The following is an 18,048-nucleotide window of genomic DNA, read 5'->3' as shown; positions in this document are numbered from 1 at the left end:
GCACCACGGGGTGACCAGCTCCTCCCCACCCAGCCCCACCCCCCACACAGCCCCACCCTCCCCACCCAGTCCCACCCTCCCCACCCAGCCCCTCCCCTCCACCCAGCCCCTCCCTGCACGATGGACACAATAATCCCCTGTGGGCTGGTGTAACCAGGAGGTTCCTACCAGTAAAAGAGCTACATAGGTGAGTGGGCCTTACCTGGTAACATACAGAATATGATTGTCTTATATGTGTCTTCTCGTATGTATTTTGCATCGTGTCCATTTTTATAGTATTATTGTTTAACACGTAGGCTTTCGCGACCAATATCAATACACCGATGTGCTGTACTAGTGACCATGTCACTAGTACGGCATGTTCTGTTTACGTGACAAACCTTACTACAGTAATTGGTGGTGGCGGGTTTAACGACATATATTTAGACGGTCTAACCCAAAAACGTGTATTAAGTATGATTGTTAGTTCCATTAGCCCGAGTATAAACTTTTCCGTAAATGATAAATCGTGCTTCGATGCATTCGATGCGTTTAAAGTGCGAAAGAATCAATTTTAGTTCATTATTAATGGTCACGTACCCAGCAAAAAACATTAGCGGCCTAATGTTTCATTCAAGTAATGACACGTGTCCACAGTGCTGCGTCACGTGTCACACTGGTGCTGGTAAAGTACAAACTCGTGTACATCAGGATCATGAGCCATGGTCTGTCCACTGCTGGATATCGATGTCCACATCACCATGAGCCAAGGTCTATCCACTGCAGAAAGAAGACCGCCTCACATCATCACGGTCCCGCGATGCTCCAATCTATCCTGCACTGGCCTATCTCCTGCGATCTATCTCCTGCACACAAGTTGATCCATCTCACTCCAACTCCGCTGTGGTCGCCCTATACATAATTTACGCGATCTAACCCAAAAACACCTCTTATGGATGATATTGGTCGCGAAAACCTACGGGCTCTACATATAATAGGGCTCTACATCATTTTACACACACTCCCAGCATAAACACACTCCCAGCATAAACACACTCCCAGCACACACACACTACCAGCGTAAACACACTCCAAGCACACACACACTCCCAACACACACTCTCAGCATAAACACACTCCCAGCACACACACACTACCAGCGTAAACACACTCCAAGCACACACTCCTAACACACACTCCCAGCATAAACACACTCCCAGCACACACACACTACCAGCGTAAACACACTCCAAGCACACACACTCCCAACACACACTCTCAGCATAAACACACTCCCAGCACACACACACTACCAGCGTAAACACACTCCAAGCACACACTCCTAACACACACTCCCAGCATAAACACACTCCCAGCACACACACACTACCAGCGTAAACACACTCCAAGCACACACACTCCCAACACACACTGTCAGCACGTACACACTCTCAGCACGTACACACTGCCAGCACAGTCCCCGGTGCCATGGGTAGATTGAGATGAATCGCAGATGCGCTCTACCTGTGCTCCCCACTATGCCAATTAGATGCGCTTTAATCTCCCAGTGCTCTGCTCGTTGTTGTGAGCGTCTCTTCTCCACCCTCCGCTGTTCCTGTTGGGCGGCTGCCTCCATCGGCCTTGTGGTGTCCTTCACGAGCCTCCTCCTCTACAGAGGCCAATCTTGACACCTCTGGTACCGGTCGTCGGCAAGTCCACTCAGCGCCGCATCCTCCCGTGCCACATCAGCTCCATCTCTCCTCCAGCCCGTGCTGTGCCCGTTAACCCCCCTCGATCTGGCCAAAGAGAAGCTGCTTGGGCATGCGGTGGCTGGGCATGCGACGGCTCACGCAAACAGACGTTAGCACGATGAATCTGCGTGCATATGTCATGAAGAGCCAGATTGCATGGCGCATGTACATGCACACAACCATTTTCAATTCACTGCTGGATGAAGGCCTCTCCACGTGTCTCGATCATGGAGATTATTTGACGTCCTCACCATGCTGGTCAATGCGGGTTCTAGGTGGAGGCAGGACCGGTTCAGATACGATGTCAGCCCTGGCTGGGAATCGAACTCGGGTCGCCGGGATCATAGCGCGGTGCGCTGACCACTTAGCCGCCGCTCCCACCTCCCAGTGCGTTTTACGATTTCGGTGCGAATGCCGCCTCATCGCCTTTTCGTTCCCGACGCATTCTGGGTGATGCGCATCCACGCGTCCTCAATCCACCATCTCCACCCTCCTCATCCCCTCCCTCCCTCTCTCCATGCCTCCCTCTCAGACGCATTGCGAGAGAAGGGGAGGGGTGCGCATGGAGAGGAGGAGGGGAGGGATGATGATGGGAGGGGGTAGGAGAGGAGGGGAGGAGAGAGGATGGGAGGATAGAGGTGGGGGCAAAGGAGGGGAGGGGGGAAGAGATGATGGGATGGGATAGGAGCACAGGGGAGGGTAGAGGAGGGGGGGAGAGAGGAGATGGGGAGGAGGAGGAGGGGAGAGGACGCGAGTCGCAAGGGATGGATAATCCCCTGACATTGGTTACAATGTTGGGCGCGTTATACAGCGTGGCACTGGAAGGGAGGGCGGGTGGGGTGGGGAGGGGGGGGAGAGGGTGGGACGATGAGTGGGAGGGCGTCTCCCTGGCCGCTATAAGAACCCGGCCTGGAGCGCTCCCCTCCCAAGAAACGCGACCTGCATCGTCTCGCTCTGCACCACCACCGCGTCCTGCACCACCACCACCACCGCGTCCTGCACCAGTCCCCCAGCTGCCGCGCTCCCCGCCACCACCACCACCATGCGTGAGATCGTGCACATCCAGGCCGGCCAGTGCGGCAACCAGATCGGCGCCAAGGTGAGAGTGGCACCTCATCACCCCCACCGCCACCACCATCATCATCATCGTCACGATCATAATGCTCTCATTCGTATTCATTCAGATCATCATCCACATCGTCACGATTATCCACACTCTCGTTCCTATTCATTCAGATCATCATCCTCCACATCATCATGCACATATCACACATCACCATGCTCATCCTAAGAGACAGAATCCTCATCACCACCTCTTCATTCTGCTCCGACTGCGCATGTTTATTCCACCACCTCCACGGTTCTTCTGTTCCCTCCTCTTGCACGGATCCCACCTCTTCCTACAACCGCCACCTCCTCCTCGTTCACCTGCTCCATCTCCCCTTAATTGCTTATTCTCCACCTCTTCCTAGCCTCCCCTCTTCCTCCTCCTCCTCTTCGAGGGCGTGGTCCTGGTCCTTCCTCGTGCGCCTCCGAATTTCGCGACGTCAAAAAATATTCTGCTCGCTGATGCCGCCCACACTTCCATCCTAGTAGCATTGCTACCCGTATAGCCACCTCCTCTCTCCTGTAAATTCACTGCTGGATGAGGTGGGAGGGGGTGCTCCCCAAGCCTGTGTGCGGGCTGTATGAGAGTTAGTTGACCATAATTCAGCGCCCTGGTGAGTGCGGGCCGATTTGAAGGCGAGAGGGGGAGCACATGCATCGAATCTTGAAACAGCATTACAAGACTGGACCACAAATAAAACACACAAATAAATCTTCGAAATCGGACACGCGGGAGGGATGTGTCCTCACAATGCTATCGAAGGAGTTATCGTCTACGATGCTATTCGACGAGATCCATCCGATCATTCGCTGATTCATCGCCACTGCGATAGAAGCACCAATCAATGATAGAGACATCATCAACGTCACAATTATCGCTGTTACTCCGACATATCGCATTATGTTAAACAACAACAATAAAACGTTGCCGCTGATGCTGCTTCTGAAGAAGGGCCATGGTTCGAACCGTCGCCAATGTGAGGCGTTCCCTCTGCAGGGGCAGAGTTGGTTCGAGACGAAGGTGGGGGGGGGGGGGTTGTGCGCACCGCCGCCTACCCAATGCAGCATCACCCAAAAAAAACCACAACGTTGGTGATAGCAGGAATTTAATGGGGATTGTTGCATTCCTTGCAGGGAAATCGATAGATTCGGTGATTCATATATTGGTTATATATTTAATAAAAACATTTGTGACGTCGATCTGCATAGATCTGCGTTTGATTTGAAACAAAGACCTCATCAGCCTCCCCTCCCACCCCCATTCTCCACGCCCTGTGAGTGGGGGGGGGTGCCCCTCCCCTCATCCCGGCCTCCTATTTCCCCAGATATCGATTTTAGGAGAGGTTAATTTTATTGTGGTTTTTTTTCTCCCCATGCCTTACTTCCCGCATCATCTCCCCCAGATGGTCAATTTCATTTCTCCCATCTGTGCAGAATTTCAGGCGACAGTTTCTGCTATAAAAATCGCGTCTCGTGTTGCTTTTGTATAATTCTGGGGGGGGGGGGGCGGGGAGGGTTTTAAATCAATCCATCGTTGTCTTAATAAAAATTCCGATTCTGTGTTTATTCGGAGCGGCTAAAGAATGATCACGCTCGCTTTCCGCTTCCCGCCGGAGCCTTGCACTGCATACTAATAACGTGCAACCAACCCCCTGACACCCGTGGCAGACGCGAGCGAAATATGAGATGAATAAATAATAAGCAGCCACATGATTTAATAAATGAACACATGCAGGCATTCTTGCAACTGTTCTTTCCGTATATATATCAGCAGACTGAGTACGTCGATAAAACGGCATGAAAATGGACATGACGAAGACGACGATGCTGATGATGCTGATGATGTTGGTCACGCTGATGATGTTGGCGATGCTGATGATGATGACTGTGTATGCTGATGATGCTGTTGATGATATAATGATGATGTTGGTGATGCTGATGATGATTTTGTTGGTGATGCTGATGTTGGTGATGCTGATGATGACTGTGTATGTTGATGATGAATGCGAAATGAACGAGCAGATCGTAGCTGCCTGGCTGGAGTAACGTCACTGCTGGGGAGTGAGTAGCATTGATTGCATGGGAGGTGAGTTGCGAAGGGATGGGTTCGATAGCGACCGAGGGTCGTGACTGATGACAGGGGGAGACGTTTCAGGGGCGGTGGGCGGAGATTGGAGGGTGAGAGGGAGAAGGGGGGGGGGGCGCCTGGGTTGGGGTTAGAGAACTGGGGTGAGAGGGAGGGGGAAGCCCCGCCTACCACCCCCCCCCCCCCCCCCAAGATCTCAGGGGTGGGGTCGCTTCGCCAGCTGCTGTCGAGGCATTGGGAGCGGGCGGGCGGGCGCGGCGGGGGGGGGTGCAGGGGAGGGCGCAGGCGGTGCAACTGCACCGGAGCCCAATGGGTGTCCAGGCCACGGGATACGTGCAGGAGTGGGGGAATTGGGGAGGGGAATGTGAGGGGGGGGGGCCAATTCATCTATTGCGCCAGGGCCCACGCCAACCGCGCTCTATCTGTGTGCCCCCGTGTAGGGGTGCCGCTGTGCAGGAGGCGACGGGGGCATCCCCCAAGCCGTGAGGGGCTCTGGCGGTTATTTGACCATACTTCACCAGACTATCACGTAGCCTTGCAAGCAGCCTCCAGCATCCGTTTAGTGCGAGGTGGTCGCCCATTGAAGCCGCAGCAGTCGCGACGATTTGGCCATCGGCACCGTTACTCCGAAGCGAAATTAGAGCATCATTCGTACGTTATTTGCGTTGTGGTTTTAAAAACGGTTATTTCACGCGCGATACGATGCATTTATTGCGGATTTTGAGACTCGATACGAATCGATACAAATTCGATGCATCGCCGCACCAGCGTCAAACACGCCTCTGAGATGTGTCGTCACAGACTGTGGGTCGGGCTTGGAGGCATGCGGCAGGCGCTGGGAAGAGTGCCCAGGAGTGGGGGCTGGCGGCGGATGGGAGGGGAGGATGGAGGGGGCGATGAAAATGGGGGGGGGAGGATGGTTCGGGACCCCTCCCACGTATCCGCAATGCGGACTCCACACTCCCTCACCCCCCACCCCACCCCCGCCACCGCCACCACTCCCATCCTCACCTCCTTACACCGCGCCCCTATGCAGCGCTACGTGGGTGGGGGGGGCTCGTTGAAGCGCTCAACATTCGCCGCTGCAATTCGGCTGCCTTGATGCGCGGATTGCTTCAGCCGGACCTCGCCTCCCAACGGCTGCCAGCGACGCGCGTCGGACGCCCACGGCCACTGCGCTCGCTCTGCCTTTGTCCGCCGAAGGCCGCCGGCAAAATTCCGCGACCCTGAATCCCCGACTCCGCGCTGGGTGTGGCGGTCGCGCCGACGCAGCGACGTCTCTCGGACCTGAGCGGACGAATCGATCGTTCGCCCATCGGTCGAATAAATTGGGCGAATAATTCCGAGCGAGCGATCGAGCTGGTGAATGAACGAATCTTCGGACGAACGAATGAATGAATCATTGTCCGGACGATGCAAATAACGGGACCGTGTGACCGATTGCATCGATGATGAATGACTCGATGGAAATACCGACAACTTTGTAATTGAACACATTTTTGAGTCGTTGAATGAATTAATTGATGGCAAAACGAATGAAGACTGGGCGGGCATTTGCTCGTGTCGCACAAAGGTTGTACTCGAGCCATGCACGGAGACGCAGCAGAGCCAGGGACGCGGCTGGCGTGGTTATCGGTGCCCATGAATCTGAACCCTCGGTGTGGTGGGGATCACGTGGACACGTCAACATGATAAATACGTTCGATTCGTCATTTTTAAAAAGCCAATGATAATGAAACATGATTACAGATGATGATGGTGATCATCATACCGAAACCGATTGAGTAATGATGAGCGTAACGATGATTGCTTGGCCTGGCGAAGATGACGAGGAGTTGATGATGCAGCGTCAACTCAGCGCGAGTTCAACTCAGTCGTCTGCCCCCTGTCTCCTCCACGCCCCCCCCCCCCCCCGTGTCTCCCCGTGTCTGGTGTCTTCACTCGGCCCTCTCGTGTCTCCCTCGTGTCCCCTCCACGTCTTCGCCATGCCTCCCCCTGTCTCCACGCCTGTCCCCCACCGTGCCCCCGCCCCATCGTCTTCAACCCCCCCCCCACCGTGCCCCCCCCCCCCACTGTACCCCTCCCCCCCCCCCCATGCCTCTCCATCGTGCTCCGCCTCCCCACCGTGTCCCACCCCCACCGTGTCCTCCCCCTCCCCACCGTGCCCCCCTCACCATGCTCCTCCCCCCCCCTGTGCTCCCCCTCACCGTGCCCCCCCCCACATGCCCCTCCCCACCGTGCCCCTACTCCCCCACCGTCCTGCCCCCCCCACTGTGCCCCCCCCCCCACCGTATCCCTCCCCCCCCACGTGCCCCTCCCTCCCCCACCATACCCCCCCGCCCACCGTGTCACACCCCCGCCATGTCCTCCCCCCTCCACTGTGCAGTTCTGGGAAGTGATCAGCGATGAGCACGGAATCGACCCCACGGGCTCGTACCATGGAGACAGCGACCTGCAGCTCGAGAGGATCAACGTCTACTACAACGAGGCATCGGGTACGGCGCGGGGAGCCCTCACGGTCCACTCGGCCTCACTGCTCCCTACTGTGGCTGGGCAGCGTCGTCGCCTCGCGTCGCCGTGAAAATCGCGAGCGCCCGAGTCGGTGGCGCAACGGGCGTGGGGCCACCACGCAGGGGGTGCCTTGGCCCTGCCCCCTCCCTGAGTTGGCAACCACCATGAGATTTGTTTCCAACAAGAGTGGAAAAAGAACAACGAGTTATTTAGCACACCGTTTATGTTCGTGAAAACGCTTTCATCCGCGTTCCGCGTTTTAATTTAATTAAGATCCATTCACGCTCGGCAAATTGTGCATCGCGTATCTGTTTCTATGTTGTCATCACCACCACCACCAGGGTGTAACCAGGTAGACACGCAGAGCTGCCGTGGCTGCATTGTACCAAGACGGAGCACCCCCATAGCGTTAAATGTTCGAGACCGTGAGCGTAACGAGGATGTGATGAGGCAAGAGAAGACGCGCGATCTATAATAGCCTCTAGGAGCGACTGTGCGGGACAAATCAATTATTGGGGTGCCACCTGATCCGATTGCCGCACCCCCTGAACTGATAATGTCGTTCCTACGCCACTGGCCCGAGTTTAATATGCGCTCGCAAACAGAGCTTACATCTGTGGGGTAAACTATAGAGGAGGTGATTGACTTTGTATAGCCATCGCCGTCATCATCAGCGATCACGTTTTAAAGTAACCACGTTTTATTATCATCATCACCAGAGGTGTGGACTCGAGTCATGTGACTTGGACTCGAGTCAGACTCGAGTCATGAATTTCATGACTTGCGACTCGACTTGGACTTGCATAACAATGACTTTGTCCCACCTATGAGATGTGGACTCGAGTCATGTGACTTGGACTCGAGTCAGACTCGAGTCATGAATTTGATGACTTGCGACTCGACTTGGACTTGCATAACAATGACTTTGTCCCACCTCTGATCATCACCATCTTAATAAACACGTGCCATCATCACATCCTTTATAAGCATCATCAGTAAGATAGTCAGCTTTCTTATCCCTTGTAATTGCAACGAGGATTCGTGATGATCATGGTCAGAGCCAAAATGTGTTTGCCGATCGAGATTTAGAGAATGTTACAGAGAGATGGATTGGTGTATACACACGTGTGTTTGTGTACACGTGTGTGTATGTGTAACTATGTGTCTGTGTCTGCCTGTGTCTCTGCGTGTGTCTCTGCGCATGTCTCTGTGTGTGTCTCTGTGTGTGTGTCTCTGTGTGTGTCTGTGTGTGTGTCTCTGTGTGGGTCCCGTGCGTGCGTGCAGGGGGTAAGTTCGTCCCAAGAGCCATCCTAGTCGACCTGGAACCCGGCACCATGGACTCCGTCCGATCCGGACCTTTCGGACAAATCTTCCGGCCCGACAACTTCGTCTTCGGTAGGCAACCAAGGCTGCTCGTTTTCTTGATTTTGTTGAACCCGATGTGAACTCAGGAGACCAGGACAGGAGTCTCATTGCAAGAGTGACCTGGGGCATGAGTCTGTGATAAAACCACTTAATCGAGCAATCATTTGTGATCGCCAGGTCGCTTCTGAAAAATAGCTATGTAGCTCAGTTGGCCTTGCCTGGTAAAATACTAATTGTTTAGTTTAGTGTGATCCCAATTGCGTAATTTTGCAATGTAATTTTACATTTTTGAAAACTTGGACCGTGACATCGGCACACCATGGCCTCCTTCCTCGTTCCGAATGATGCCACGTGATCCTTAACGTCCACCGCGATGCAGACGGCGTGGAGTTATGAATCAGTGCGGCCTGCCAGAACCGAACCACGAACCTCCAAAACCGTTAGCTTCGTCGGAGGGTCCCAGGTTGTCCCATCCGCCCACTTCAATTTGTTAACAATCCCAAAAACAAAGATCCCCCGTATAGCCTGAACAGACTTTAGGGGCAAGTGTTGTTAGCGAGCACCTGATGAAGGCCACCATGGTACACAAGGGGGTGGGTAGCCAGCACCACACAGGGCCGCCTTTATCTCCCTCGTGACTACACACCGCACCAGGAACTCATTTGAGGCTGAGTCGACCTAGAGAAAGCCCAGGACCGGTTCAGATAATTGTCACTGATGTTGGCCGTGAGCGGGAATCGAACTCGGGTCGCCGGGTTCGTAGCTCAGTGCGCTAACCGCTACACTACCACTCCGCACTGGGGGGGGGAAGCGAGATGCAACGATGCAAGATGCGCCGGGCCGCATAGTGACCTTCCCCCCACCACCCGTTCCACCGCAGGCCAGAGCGGCGCGGGTAACAACTGGGCCAAGGGCCACTACACGGAGGGTGCGGAGCTGGTGGACTCGGTGCTGGACGTGGTGCGCAAGGAGGCGGAAAGCTGCGACTGCCTGCAGGGCTTCCAGCTAACGCACTCGCTGGGCGGGGGCACCGGCTCGGGCATGGGCACCTTGCTCATCAGCAAGATCCGCGAGGAGTACCCCGACCGCATCATGAACACCTTCAGCGTGGTGCCCTCCCCCAAGGTAAGACTATAGTACAAGTATCAGTACTATCGTCCTATAGTACTGATATTATAACCCTGACCGCATCATGAACACCTTCAGTGTGGTGCCCTCCCCCAAGGTGAGGAGACTAGATAACTACTCGGTGGAGGGCTATAGAACAGGAGGACTAAAATAATGTACACGAGGACTATGGATTACAGCCCCAAAGGAGGATGAACCCCGACCACATCATGAACACTTTTCAGCGTGGTGCCTTCACTCAAGGTGACACCAGCCCTGCCACCCTGACACTGAGGAACTGGAACTACACCTGGCATGAGGTCACACACGAGTAGTTGCCCCAATGCTTGCCCTGACACGAGTTCTGAACCTAGACCTGACACTGACATTTACCCAGAATGACAATCGGTATTTTTCCTGGAGAAATCCTATGAGCTATAAATCTATTTTTTTGCAGATGTCCAGTAGGGGCACGGGGTCATAACGTTACAATAACAAACAATACAAAAACACGATAGGTGTGCAAAGTATAGGAAAGGTAAAAAAAACCCTAAAAGTAAATACAAAGAATAGATAAAGTATAAAAGTTCAAATTGCACAAGTACACCAATTCATCAAACTTGGGCAAGGCAGCAAAAACAGTCCCAGGCACACCAAGACAACACACAGTCCCCCTCAATAGAATTGCACATTAAAATGTAACTATCGATCACATTGACAAATCTGGTTATATCCACCACAAATGAGGTTCCAATGGAGTGTCCCAGTAGTCAAAAATTGGTAGAATTATAGGTTCAACAATTTGCAAAAAATTGTTGGAACAATCGAATGGGAAAACATTATTTCCTTCTTTATTATTTTTTATTTTATTTTCTATCCACGTGACTTTATCGAAAGAACCGAGAATATTGTTTCCTTCTGTATAAAAACCCTATCCACACACACCCTCCACCCAGAAGCAACCACTGAATACTATCCCTGACTGATCCTAAACCATAACCTCTGTATGCGTAACTTCTACCTCTGCCACTTAATTGACGCTAAACTCTAACCCTAACCAATACCCCTGCTTTAACTCTACCCCTATGAGTACCCCTAAATATAACAAAACCACGACTGCCCCCCACACCACCATTAGTGTCGGACACAGTGGTGGAGCCGATCAACACCACTCACCCACCTGCCCACCAACCAACTCGCACACCCACCCACCGACCCACTTGCCCACCCACCCACTCACCCATCCACCCACCAAACCACTCGCCCATCCACCTTTAAACCCACTTGCCCACCCACCAATCCACTTGCCCACCCACCCAACCACCTACCCACCCAACCACCTACCCAATCACCCACCCACCTACCCACTCGCCCATCCACCCATCTACCCACTCACCCATCCACCCATCTATCCACTCGCCCACCCACAAACCCATTTGCCCACCCCAGCCAGCTACCCACTCTCCCACCCACCCACTCACCCACCCACCCACTCACTCACCCACCCACCCACATACGTACTTTCTCACGCCCCCCCCCACTCTCTCCCCACCGCAGGTGTCGGACACGGTGGTGGAGCCGTACAACGCGACGCTGTCGGTCCACCAGCTGGTGGAGAACACGGACGAGACGTACTGCATTGACAACGAGGCGCTCTACGACATCTGCTTCCGCACCCTCAAGCTCACAACACCCACGTACGGCGACCTCAACCACCTGGTGTCGGCCACTATGAGCGGCGTCACCACCTGCCTGCGCTTCCCGGGACAGCTCAACGCCGACCTGCGCAAGCTCGCCGTCAACATGGTGCCCTTCCCTCGCCTGCACTTCTTCATGCCGGGCTTCGCGCCGCTCACCAGCCGCGGCTCGCAGCAGTACCGCGCGCTCACCGTGCCCGAGCTCACCCAGCAGATGTTCGATGCCAAGAACATGATGGCGGCGTGCGACCCGCGGCACGGCCGCTACCTCACGGTGGCCGCCATCTTCCGCGGGCGAATGTCCATGAAGGAGGTGGACGAGCAGATGCTGAGCGTGCAGAACAAGAACAGCAGCTACTTCGTCGAGTGGATCCCCAACAACGTGAAGACGGCCGTGTGCGACATCCCGCCGCGCGGCCTCAAGATGTCCGCCACCTTCATCGGCAACAGCACGGCCATCCAGGTGAGAAGGGGGGTGGGCGGGTGCATGGTTTAAATATAGCTCTCACGAATTATGGTTTTCTCATTCGCAAAGGCACAAACATTCCAAAGCTTGGGAGCTCAACTGGCATAAAGCCCGATCACCCCCGCAGGAAATGAGCCTTGACTTAGAAGAAGACGATCCGAAGATCTCAGGGGGCACCTCGTTTGGAGTATAGAGATGAGCCAGTTCCTGTAAATCATTCCGAGCTTTGCGCCACCTTTCAACGTTACTTTGCGTACTTTTCATTCTGCGTGCTCCCATTACCTCTGCCACTGTGCCCAATCCACGCGTCACAGCCTGCCAATGTTGCACTGACCTGGCTCGTTCCTTTTGTTCACACCGTATTTACGTATGTGTGTGTGTGTATGTTGAAATTCTTTTGCAACCATACATAGCCGACCATATTAATCAGAGGATTTCGTTACTCTCGGTGATGGTAACGGTGGTAGATGCCTTGATTTTATTTATTTTTCTCAAGGAAGTCTTGCCGAGTCTCGAGATTCCCTCTCTGCGAGGGTTCCCGCTACAGTGGGATGTGGGGCCGTTGTTTCCATCGATGAGAGGTTTGGCTTTTTTACATGGTGGAAAATTGGAAGCATCGGAGAGAAAACCCACCACGCGTACAAGTGGATAATGTTTACATTTGTGCACAGATGGATTCAAGAAACTGTTAGTCACCTTGCAGCTCCATGTGCCTGCATTCCCATGTCACATCTCCCCTGTACACCCATGACCCCACGTTCTCACAACCCCATGTTTTAATGTTCACAGGATCCCAACATTCCCACGCCCCTGTGTTCCCCCATGTTCTTATACTCCCCCTCTATATCACATGGCCCCACGTCCCTCTTTTTCCATGTGCTCATGCTTCCGTGTCCCCGTGTCCCTATGGCCCTGCCCGTAATGCCCTCCTGTCCTCATATCCTCATGTCTCCATGTCCATATGTTCTTGAATCGCCATGGCCTCGTATTCCCATGTCTTCAATCTCTTTGCACCTGTTGTACCTTCAGGTCATTAAGTCCCTATGTCCCCATGCCCGTGTGGAGGCGAGGGTTGGTGAATCGCACAAATGTCACGAAATGTTTGTATAGCAAAATTGTGGACACCAACTGTTCCGTCTGTGTGGGATAGGGTGTTTCCCCCTGGTATGCGTGGGTTTTCTCTAGGTGCTCTGGTTTCCTCCCACGTGAAAATAATCATTTATTGCCCAATAACACCTTCATATATAGAGAGGACCGTAGAGCTTGGGCACTTGTTGGCACCTGCTCATCATGTGGCTGCCCTCTTGCTTGTCTGTGGTTTATTGTGCCCCCAAGTCACTATGGCGAGATGTTAACTCCCTCGTCTAGTATACAGGAGGTTGTGGATTCGATCCCAACAATAATGCCTGTATATTTGGTGTTTGCATGTCTCTCTCCTGGTGGTCACTTGTATTTTTCTCAGGGTCCTCCGGTTTTCCCCTCCACATTTAGAATATACATCACACATTTAGAATATTTCTGCTGCTATAAATGTCTACGTGGTGATGATGATGATAAGCCACTTCATTGAGCTTTCATTTGTGGCCAGGTCGCTTCTGAAATAGAGCTACGTAGCTCATTGGGCCTTACATAGTAAAATAAAAATAGTTTTAGTAACTTTAACTTTAGAGTCCTTCTCTCTCTACGACTATGAGCAAATACTGTGCAGTGGCCGCGTATGACGAGGCAGCGGGCCTGCACCCATGACACCGAGTCCCTGTAACCCCCCCCCCCCATGTGTCCCACAGGAGCTGTTCAAGCGCATCTCCGAGCAGTTCACAGCCATGTTCCGCCGCAAGGCCTTCCTCCACTGGTACACGGGCGAGGGCATGGACGAGATGGAGTTCACCGAGGCGGAGAGCAACATGAACGACCTCGTCTCCGAGTACCAGCAGTACCAGGACGCCACGGCCGAGGAGGCGGGCGAGTTCGAGGAGGAGGAGGGCGAGGACGATGAGGAGGCCTGAGACGTCGGATGACCTCGTCGCTTGCCGGGGGTGGTGAAATCCGCGGAAGCTTCCTCGTCGCTCTCTCCCTTTCTCTCTTTCTCTCTCTCTCGATGGTTCCATTTGCGCTGCCCAATGGATTTGGGTTGGGGTGTGTGTGTGTGGGTGTGAGTCGCCATGCTGGTGGTGAAGCTGTCATTCTGCAGGTGGTAAAAATTGTCATTCCGCTAGTCAGGCTGTCATACTGGTGGGCTATCAGCCAACCCCGGCAGTCAGGTCGCTGTGCTGGTGGCAAAGCTGCCGTGTTGGCGGCCTTGCCACCACGCCGGCGGTCAGATCGTCGTTGGTCAGACCAAACAGCGGGGGGACGCCGTTATGGAAATCGAAGTTAAGCACGGTCGGCATTTGGACAACAAGCGGGCACTGAGTTGTAGTTGAGAGTGGTGCAGTACAGGGGTCGTGACCACCGCGGTTGGTCTCCAATGTTGAGCAACCGATGCTCGGCACCGCGTGTAGCCCTACCCCGAGCCCTGACGTTCCACTCCGAAATAATAATTGTGTAATGGAACAGAGGGAACGACGCCTCGTATTTGAGTGGTGCGTTTATACCTACATACACCTACCCAGAGCGGTGTGTGTGTGCGTGTGATGGGGAGCGGTGATGTAGCGGTTAGCGTGCTGCGCTACAAACACGGCAACCCAAGTTAAATTCCCGATCACGGCCAACACCAGTGATGATTATCTGTATCAGTCCTGGGCCTCTCTTAGGTCGACTCAGCCTCAAATGCTTTCCTGGTGCAGTGTGTAAACATCGCCACTGGGAAGACAAATTTGGCCGGGCATGGTGCTGGTCACCCACCCCCTCCTGCGCCGTGCCGGCCTTCATAGGGGCTCGCTAACAGCACTTGTCCCAACAGCCTGTTCAGACTATATAGGGGATCTTTGTCTTAGTTTTATTTATTTATTAATACATCGCACGCACATACACACAGTGAACACTGAGATTCTGAATGAGGGGCATCGTTGTAACTTCCCCATATATCAGCGATGGCTCACCGTTCCAGGTTGAGGAGGCAACTCCAAACGTCACCTCGGGGTTTCCATTCTCAAGTAAATTGTATGCAAAGGCAGAACTGGTCTGTTGTAGTTCAGCTCTCGTGCATTCACCACCACCACCATCATCATTCAGCCTCACATTCCAAACGTCCACCTGCATGGGGTTTTTATCACTGGAGACTGAAAAATCCGGGTTGGAGCTTTTGTAGCCTCCGCTACCTGAAACCACGCGGTGCCGATGCCATCGACGGGACCTCCCTGGCGCTTTTGAAAACTGGACTACGCTTTCTCAACCACGCTCTGGAAGGAAATCGAACGAGCAACATTGGTCAGCGCAAACCTCGGTGTGGAGGGAAGGAGGAGAGATGACTGAGAAGCTTCCGCGGATTCTTGTGAGCTAAGCCACAGGCCGTCATGTATTAAACACGTGTAACAGCGCATGCGTATGTGAGCCAGCACGTCGTCGTCGTCATGACATCATCATCGTCGTTATCACATCATCATCGCCACGTCATGCCACTCTATGTTGTCATTGCAAGAATTTCACAACATCGCATCATCACACCATTGTCACGACAAACTGGCGGCCCGTCTCGTCACATGATCACGATAGAATTACAACGCATCACCACATTTTGACACCACTACCACGTTGTCACCATGATGACACCATCGTCATAATAGGCCTACCACACCATCTCGTCAACCACATCAGAATATACCGCCACATCGCATAACCTCGACACCCAGATCAGAATCGTTCATTATCCTGGAGAAATCCGATGACCTATGAAGCTCTTTTTCACAGATGTCCAGTAAATAACTGCACTACCACATCCATCATTGCAGCATTGTCATCATCACGACTTCGTGTCGCGAGGCGTTAATGGGTCCACTACCATTAACCAACCTTCCACTGTCAATTGACTACCACTGTTGATCATTTAATCACCGCTATCTAGTTATCATCACGCAGTGTGAACCACCATACCGAGGATGGACGAGGGTTGACCGTGCGTCGACCCTTCACTTTTAATCGCCAGGTGACCCATCTCGCCGTGCCTCCTCCGCCCACTCCTCGCTTCATCATCCGGACACCGTCTCTCTGCCGCACGGGCGCACACACGTGTCCAGTTAAAGTCCGCGGACCCAGACCAGGGATCCCATCCTCCGGTGCCGACCTGAGTTGGCCAAAACATTTAGTCGTGTTCTTGCTTTAGGAAGGGATCAACAAACCGTCGTGAGCTATTCGGACGCATGCCACTGTCAACAGGAAGAGGCTATCGCGTGTTCAAACCCGTTGGGAAGTTCTTATCCCCCCCATGTTTACAGCCCTGATTTGGTAGTGGCAGTACCACGTGGTTTGTGGACCACAGGGGCCCCAGTTGAGTACGTGTTAATACTATGACGACTGGGCTCTGTGTAACCTCTGTGGCATAGTGCTACAGAATACAGAGCAACGGATGCAAGTGTTGCAACGTCGAACACGGAGCTGATGTCGTTGCCATTCTTTTTTTGTAATTATGCACAGTTGGTAGATTTGACCGCCAACCATGCACACACAGTTGGTCGTCGCCAATTGTATAATGAAGGGAGTCCGGAGGCCACTTCTGGACAGGAGCAACTAAAGGAGTGCAAGGAACGGGAGACCATGGCAGACAGCGAGAGAGAGAGGGGGGGCCTCGCCCAGCAGTGGGAAGTTAGAGGCTCGAGTCGTCGCCGCTCTGGTGACCGGGAGATCGTTGATCGATGTTCGGTCGCCGGGGCCGGCGGTGGGCGTGAGTCGTGATTTCTCGCTCAAACGGAGTCGGTCGCGTGAACAAAGGCTGCTGCCATCTTCCACTCCGTTTACGGACTGAACAAAGAACGACCAATACACTCCTGGCCCTTGTAAATAAACACTGCAATTACCTGGTCAACATGATACGTTGGCACGTCCACCAACAAGGTTGGCATGGTTTTTTGCCGAGTAGCCCTACCACTGAAGTTTTGCCAATTTAATTGGCACCAACGTTAACTCTGACCCCGGGTCTAATTCCCCTCTCCTCCCGCCGTTTGGTCCCCCTCATCCATGAACTCTGCTTCTGTCGTCGCCTCCTCCGGTCTGTTGCCACGAACTTTATGCAAAGCATTTGTCGAGGTCTATGTTGATATCATTTGTCGGTGTCGCATGCGCTGTGGTGGTGCATCGATGTGTTCTTTGTATTATTTTGCGGGACGAGCTTGCGCGGACACGTACGTCACTCGCGACGCGTGCTTTCTAACGCGTGCTTTGTTACGCGTGTCGCCGGCGTCGGAGTGCGAGCCAACAAGAATAAAACAAAAAAGCTGCCAACTTTATCCTCGCCCTCCGCCCGCACTGTGTGAGAGTGTCCCCAAGACTTGAATCGAATATCATAATGGGAGCCGCCGCTGCGCACTACTCACTCGCTCTCGTCGAGAGGGACAGAGGACGGCTCGGATTGCTCGAGGAGTAATCACAGACGGACAGGGAGGCAGCAGACACGCGGTGACCCGGTGCCAACAATTGCCCAAGCTTTGCAGTCCCCTCTTTATTAAGATGTTTTCAGCCAATTAATGAGTGCACCCGGAGAAAATGCACGCGTGCAAGGGGAGGAAAAACTCTATGCCACACAGACGGAACAGGTGGCGTCCACATGTTTTGCTGCCCTGCCTTGTCCTGACGATCCAGGGTACGTTTACCTCCTCTACGCCCACGAGAAAGGCGAGTTTCACATCTCCGTGTGGTGATCCGCCAACCCTCGCCGCTGTCTCCACAGCGCTGGAGTACAGGCCACGTGCAGCGTCGCCACCACCGCTGGGATTCTGTTGTAAGGGATGTCAGGGGAAGGATTCCCACCAATAGGAGGGGGAGTGGGACGGTGACAGGGGAAGGGGGAGAAGCGAGTGAGGAGATATAAGGGAGAGGACGAGCGGG

General features: G+C 53.6%; 1 protein-coding gene across 1 annotated transcript; it reads left to right on the top strand.

Annotated features, from left to right (window-relative positions):
- Positions 1 to 2,649: 2,649 nt before the first annotated feature.
- LOC144942081 (tubulin beta-2B chain-like) lies at positions 2,650 to 17,450 on the top strand. Its single transcript, XM_078868759.1, has 6 exons — positions 2,650 to 2,829; positions 7,310 to 7,418; positions 8,719 to 8,829; positions 9,680 to 9,924; positions 11,464 to 12,066; positions 13,857 to 17,450. Exons 1-6 carry the CDS (start codon positions 2,773 to 2,775, stop codon positions 14,073 to 14,075), a joined length of 1,344 nt encoding a protein of 447 aa, XP_078724885.1. The 5' UTR covers positions 2,650 to 2,772; the 3' UTR covers positions 14,076 to 17,450.
- The last annotated feature ends 598 nt before the right edge of the window (positions 17,451 to 18,048 follow it).

This window comes from Lampetra fluviatilis, chromosome 26, assembly GCF_964198595.1.
Source record: "Lampetra fluviatilis chromosome 26, kcLamFluv1.1, whole genome shotgun sequence".
Classification (NCBI taxonomy): Eukaryota; Metazoa; Chordata; class Hyperoartia; order Petromyzontiformes; family Petromyzontidae; genus Lampetra; species Lampetra fluviatilis.
This window is presented reverse-complemented; position numbering and strand designations above follow the sequence as displayed.